At 32.2% G+C, this 5931-nt stretch overlaps 1 protein-coding gene across 1 annotated transcript; it reads right to left on the bottom strand.

The window, feature by feature from the left end:
- Positions 1-316: 316 nt before the first annotated feature.
- On the bottom strand, positions 317-748 carry LOC136031566 (integumentary mucin C.1-like). Its single transcript, XM_065711236.1, has one exon. The coding sequence runs from the start codon at positions 746-748 to the stop codon at positions 317-319; it is 432 nt and encodes a 143-aa protein (XP_065567308.1).
- Positions 749-5931: the final 5183 nt, after the last annotated feature.

The following is a 5931-nucleotide window of genomic DNA, read 5'->3' as shown; positions in this document are numbered from 1 at the left end:
ACCTCGTGTCTCCGAGCTGGTAATTTAAATCCTGTCCGGCATTAAGCCTCTGATTTTCCTTCTAAGTCAATCTATTGATTCTTAGAATGTTGCTTGAGCTCATGCCATATGAGCTCTTGGCTCTTCCGACCTCGTCACAAGTGCCATATGAGCTCTTAGCTCTTGTTATCTTCTACAGCACACTAGATATATAAATTCTTAATAAAATGACCGCCTTTGAAGTTTTTACAACAACTCATCCCATGCAAAGTAACTTGGGTAAAAAAAAAAACAATGCATTGTTATTCTTATCGTATTAGTAGACGTCGTAGTTTTACTAGATCCTATTGGTAGCAATTATAGTTTTAATAGCTCTAGTTGTAGCATTCGTAGTACTTAAAACAGTTGTTCTAGTAGTATTCGTAGAAGTAGTAGCTCTAGTAATAATAACAGTTGTAATAATAGTCATATTAGAAGTCGTAGTCGTGGTAGTGGTGTTTACAGAAGTAATAGAGGTAGTTTTAGGTGTAGAACCTTTAGCAATCGTAATTTTCATAATAGTAGCAGTAGCATTACTATCAGTATTCGTTGCACTAGTCGCAATCATATTAGCCCTATAAGTAGTCTTAGCAGTAGTGGTCGAAGTAGTATTAGTCTGAATATTCGTGGTTGTAGTTGTCGTTGTTGGATCAGTCGTTGGATTAGCAGTCGCAGTTGTAGTAGTCATAAAATAATAGTTGCAGAAAGAAGTGTCGCAGTTAGTATCCATGGTAATTGTCAGTGTAGTGGTCTTAGTATTCTGAGTCTTAATAGTAATAGTAGTAGTCTACAAATGGCGTTCTTTTGGTTAGTTCAACATCCTCTTCGATATGCCCTGGAAGTTCCAACTTAATACCCAAAGCTGTCCCTGAGATGTTGCTGATACACCATTTGGGCAATCTTCACTTCATATACATAAAGTGTATTGATCTAGTTTAGCATCTTCTTCAACATTTCATTAAAGTTTTGCCTGCATCATTTTTTAGACTGAGGTCGCCTTCCAATCACCTTTGATTCGTAAAAATGATACCAAATCCTTCAATTTCCACTCAAATGAGCTCCCTCTGAAATTTATATGACGGCGTCTACGTGAAGTTGCAGGGGGGGGGGGGAATAAATTGATAACCCATCCCTCTTTTATTAGGTAGCACTTACAATCTGTCTGTGATAAGATAAAGTATTTACGTTCCTTCTTAATTTTGAGCAAATAGCTTGGAAATAAATAGGTCGTTTTAGTTGATATCAATTCAATTTATTTATAAAGATCTTTTACGAAAAGAGGGTCCTTAAGATGGAGTAATAAAACAAAGCAATAAATAAATACAAATTAAATCAACCGTAAGAAACAATCAAACAAATAATGCAGACCAAGGTACATGGAGAGCAAAAATTATGTAGCCTTTTATCAATAACATTTAAAGACGAAATTAGGCGGAATTTAATCATTAAGTAACTATTTCTAGTCCAAAGAGGGTAACTGAGAAGGAATTTAGCATAAGGAAAAAATACTATACAAACAAAAAGTTTCTGAGGTTCGCTAAAAAATTGCCAAACCGGACAAAGAGAAAGGAGATGTGATACAACTAGGCTATTATAAATTTTTGCGAGATTTAATTTATCTATGTGTTTAATATTAGATACAATTAAAGAATAAGCAATTATCAGCTTTTCCTTCAAATTTTCAAGGCATATTTCACAGTTTCTTTCATATTTTTTCCAATAGGTATTCCAAGGTAAACAAATTTCTGAGAATCAGGGACTTGGGCATTAGCTAAGTATAAAAAAGTAGCGCCATTTGTGCACTTCTTTATGTTGTAACAACTAAAATGTCCAATTAAATTTAATATAGAACTTTTTAATTAAGGAATGTCAAGTTATCAAAGAAAAGTCTCTCCCCCAACACTAGGTAGCACTACTGAGCTACTTATGATATCACCTAAACGCTTTTCACATTTAAGTTTGACGCAAGATTTCAGCTTATACATACAATCTCTAATCAACTCAGACATAACAGAGACAAAAGTCAACCATTTGTCACGCCTTTAATGTAAACATAATCATATACTTTGAAACAATTTATGAAATGACAGCAAAACATAATTTTTGCTTTAAATTTTAGTTAACGGAAATGTTACAAGTTTGTATTCTCGTTTGTCTTGATGTTAGTTTACTTGAGCTCATCTAAACGCTTTTCACATTTAAGTTTGACGCCAGATTTCAGCTTATACATACAATCTCTAATCAACTCAGACATAACAGAGACAAAAGTCAACCATTTGTCACGCCTTTAATGTAAACATAATCATATACTTTGAAACAATTTATGAAATGACAGCAAAACATAATTTTTGCTCTAAATTTTAGTTAACAGAAATGTGACAAGTTTGTATTCTCGTTTGTCTTGATGTTAGTTTACTTGAGCTGGTTGTGATATCATCTAAACGCTTTTCACATTTAAGTTTGACGCCAGATTTCAGCTTATACATACAAGCTCTAATCAACTCAGACATAACAAAGACAAAAGTCAACCATTTGTCACCCCATTAATGTAAACATAATCATATACTTTGAAACAATTTATGAAATGACAGCAACACATAATTTTTGCTTTAAATTTTAGTTAACGGAAATGTGACAAGTTTGTATTCTCGTTTGTCTTGATGTTAGTTTACTTGAGCTGCTTGTGATATCATCTAAACGCTTTCCACATTTAAGATTGACACCAGATTTCAGCTTATACATACAAGCTCTAATCAACTCAGACATAACAAAGACAAAAGTCAACTATTTGTCACGCCTTTAATGTAAACATAATCATATACTTTGAAACAATTTATGAAATGACAGCAAAACATAATTTTTGCTTTAAATTTTAGTTAACGGAAATGTGACAAGTTTGTATTCTCGTTTGTCTTGATGTTAGTTTACTTGAGCTGCTTGTGATATCATCTAAACGCTTTCCACATTTAAGTTTGACGCCAGATTTCAGCTTATACATACAAGCTCTAATCAACTCAGACATAATAAAGACAAAAGTCAACTATTTGTCACGCTTTTAATGTAAACATAATCATATACTTTGAAACAATTTATGAAATGACAGCAAAACATAATTTTTGCTTTAAATTTTAGTTAACGGAAATGTGACAAGTGTGTATTCTCGTTTGTCTTGATGTTAGTTTACTTGAGCTGCTTGTGATATCATCTAAACACTTTCCACATTTAAGTTTGACGCCAGATTTCAGCTTATACATACAAGCTCTAATCAACTCAGACATAACAAAGACAAAAGTCAACTATTTGTCACGCCTTTAATGTAAACATAATCATATACTTTGAAACAATTTATGAAATGACAGCAAAACATAATTTTTGCTTTAAATTTTAGTTAACGGAAATGTGACAAGTTTGTATTCTCGTTTGTCTTGATGTTAGTTTACTTGAGCTGCTTGTGATATCATCTAAACGCTTTCCACATTTAAGTTTGACGCCAGATTTCAGCTTATACATACAAGCTCTAATCAACTCAGACATAACAAAGACAAAAGTCAACTATTTGTCACGCCTTTAATGTAAACATAATCATATACTTTGAAACAATTTATGAAATGACAGCAAAACATAATTTTTGCTTTAAATTTTAGTTAACGGAAATGTTACAAGTTTGTATTCTCGTTTGTCTTGATGTTAGTTTACTTGAGCTGCTTGTGATATTATTTTTTATTTAAGAATTAACGACGCTTCTTGACTACTATGGTCCCTGCGTCGGCCCTGCAGTGCGTTCCTGCAGCGTGATTCGATCTGCTTGTGATATCATCTAAACGCTTTCCACATTTAAGTTTGACGCCAGATTTCAGCTTATACATACAAGCTCTAATCAACTCAGACATAACAAAGACAAAAGTCAACTATTTGTCACGCCTTTAATGTAAACATAATCATATACTTTGAAACTATTTATGAAATGACAGCAAAACATAATTTTTGCTTTAAATTTTAGTTAACGGAAATGTGACAAGTTTGTATTCTCGTTTGTCTTGATGTTAGTTTACTTGAGCTGGTTGTGATATCATCTAAACGCTTTTCACATTTAAGTTTGACGCCAGATTTCAGCTTATACATACAAGCTCTAATCAACTCAGACATAACAAAGACAAAAGTCAACCATTTGTCACCCCTTTAATGTAAACATAATCATATACTTTGAAACAATTTATGAAATGACAGCAACACATAATTTTTGCTTTAACTTTTAGTTAACGGAAATGTGACAAGTTTGTATTCTCGTTTGTCTTGATGTTAGTTTACTTGAGCTGCTTGTGATATCATCTAAACGCTTTCCACATTTAAGATTGACGCCAGATTTCAGCTTATACATACAAGCTCTAATCAACTCAGACATAACAAAGACAAAAGTCAACTATTTGTCACGCCTTTAATGTAAACATAATCATATACTTTGAAACAATTTATGAAATGACAGCAAAACATAATTTTTGCTTTAAATTTTAGTTAACGGAAATGTGACAAGTTTGTATTCTCGTTTGTCTTGATGTTAGTTTACTTGAGCTGCTTGTGATATCATCTAAACGCTTTCCACATTTAAGTTTGACGCCAGATTTCAGCTTATACATACAAGCTCTAATCAACTCAGACATAACAAAGACAAAAGTCAACTATTTGTCACGCTTTTAATGTAAACATAATCATATACTTTGAAACAATTTATGAAATGACAGCAAAACATAATTTTTGCTTTAAATTTTAGTTAACGGAAATGTGACAAGTTTGTATTCTCGTTTGTCTTGATGTTAGTTTACTTGAGCTGCTTGTGATATCATCTAAACGCTTTCCACATTTAAGTTTGACGCCAGATTTCAGCTTATACATACAAGCTCTAATCAACTCAGACATAACAAAGACAAAAGTCAACTATTTGTCACGCCTTTAATGTAAACATAATCATATACTTTGAAACAATTTATGAAATGACAGCAAAACATAATTTTTGCTTTAAATTTTAGTTAACGGAAATGTGACAAGTTTGTATTCTCGTTTGTCTTGATGTTAGTTTACTTGAGCTGCTTGTGATATCATCTAAACGCTTTCCACATTTAAGTTTGACGCCAGATTTCAGCTTATACATACAAGCTCTAATCAACTCAGACATAACAAAGACAAAAGTCAACTATTTGTCACGCCTTTAATGTAAACATAATCATATACTTTGAAACAATTTATGAAATGACAGCAAAACATAATTTTTGATTTAAATTTTAGTTAACGGAAATGTTACAAGTTTGTATTCTCGTTTGTCTTGATGTTAGTTTACTTGAGCTGCTTGTGATATCATCTAAACGCTTTCCACATTTAAGTTTGACGCCAGATTTCAGCTTATACATACAAGCTCTAATCAACTCAGACATAACAAAGACAAAAGTCAACCATTTGTCACCCCTTTAATGTAAACATAATCATATACTTTGAAACAATTTATGAAATGACAGCAACACATAATTTTTGCTTTAACTTTTAGTTAACGGAAATGTGACAAGTTTGTATTCTCGTTTGTCTTGATGTTAGTTTACTTGAGCTGCTTGTGATATCATCTAAACGCTTTCCACATTTAAGATTGACGCCAGATTTCAGCTTATACATACAAGCTCTAATCAACTCAGACATAACAAAGACAAAAGTCAACTATTTGTCACGCCTTTAATGTAAACATAATCATATACTTTGAAACAATTTATGAAATGACAGCAAAACATAATTTTTGCTTTAAATTTTAGTTAACGGAAATGTGACAAGTTTGTATTCTCGTTTGTCTTGATGTTAGTTTACTTGAGCTGCTTGTGATATCATCTAAACGCTTTCCACATTTAAGTTTGACACCAGATTTCAGCTTATACA

This window comes from Artemia franciscana, chromosome 9 (genome assembly GCF_032884065.1).
Source record: "Artemia franciscana chromosome 9, ASM3288406v1, whole genome shotgun sequence".
NCBI classification, from domain to species: domain Eukaryota; kingdom Metazoa; phylum Arthropoda; class Branchiopoda; order Anostraca; family Artemiidae; genus Artemia; species Artemia franciscana.
Note: the sequence above shows the minus strand (reverse complement) of the source record. Positions and strands in the feature narration are given on the sequence as shown.

What these genes read in the sequence shown, in the direction of transcription:
- LOC136031566 (XM_065711236.1), bottom strand. Translation starts at nt 748, where the DNA reads ATGGATACTAACTGCGACACTTCTTTCTGCAACTATTATTTTATGACT.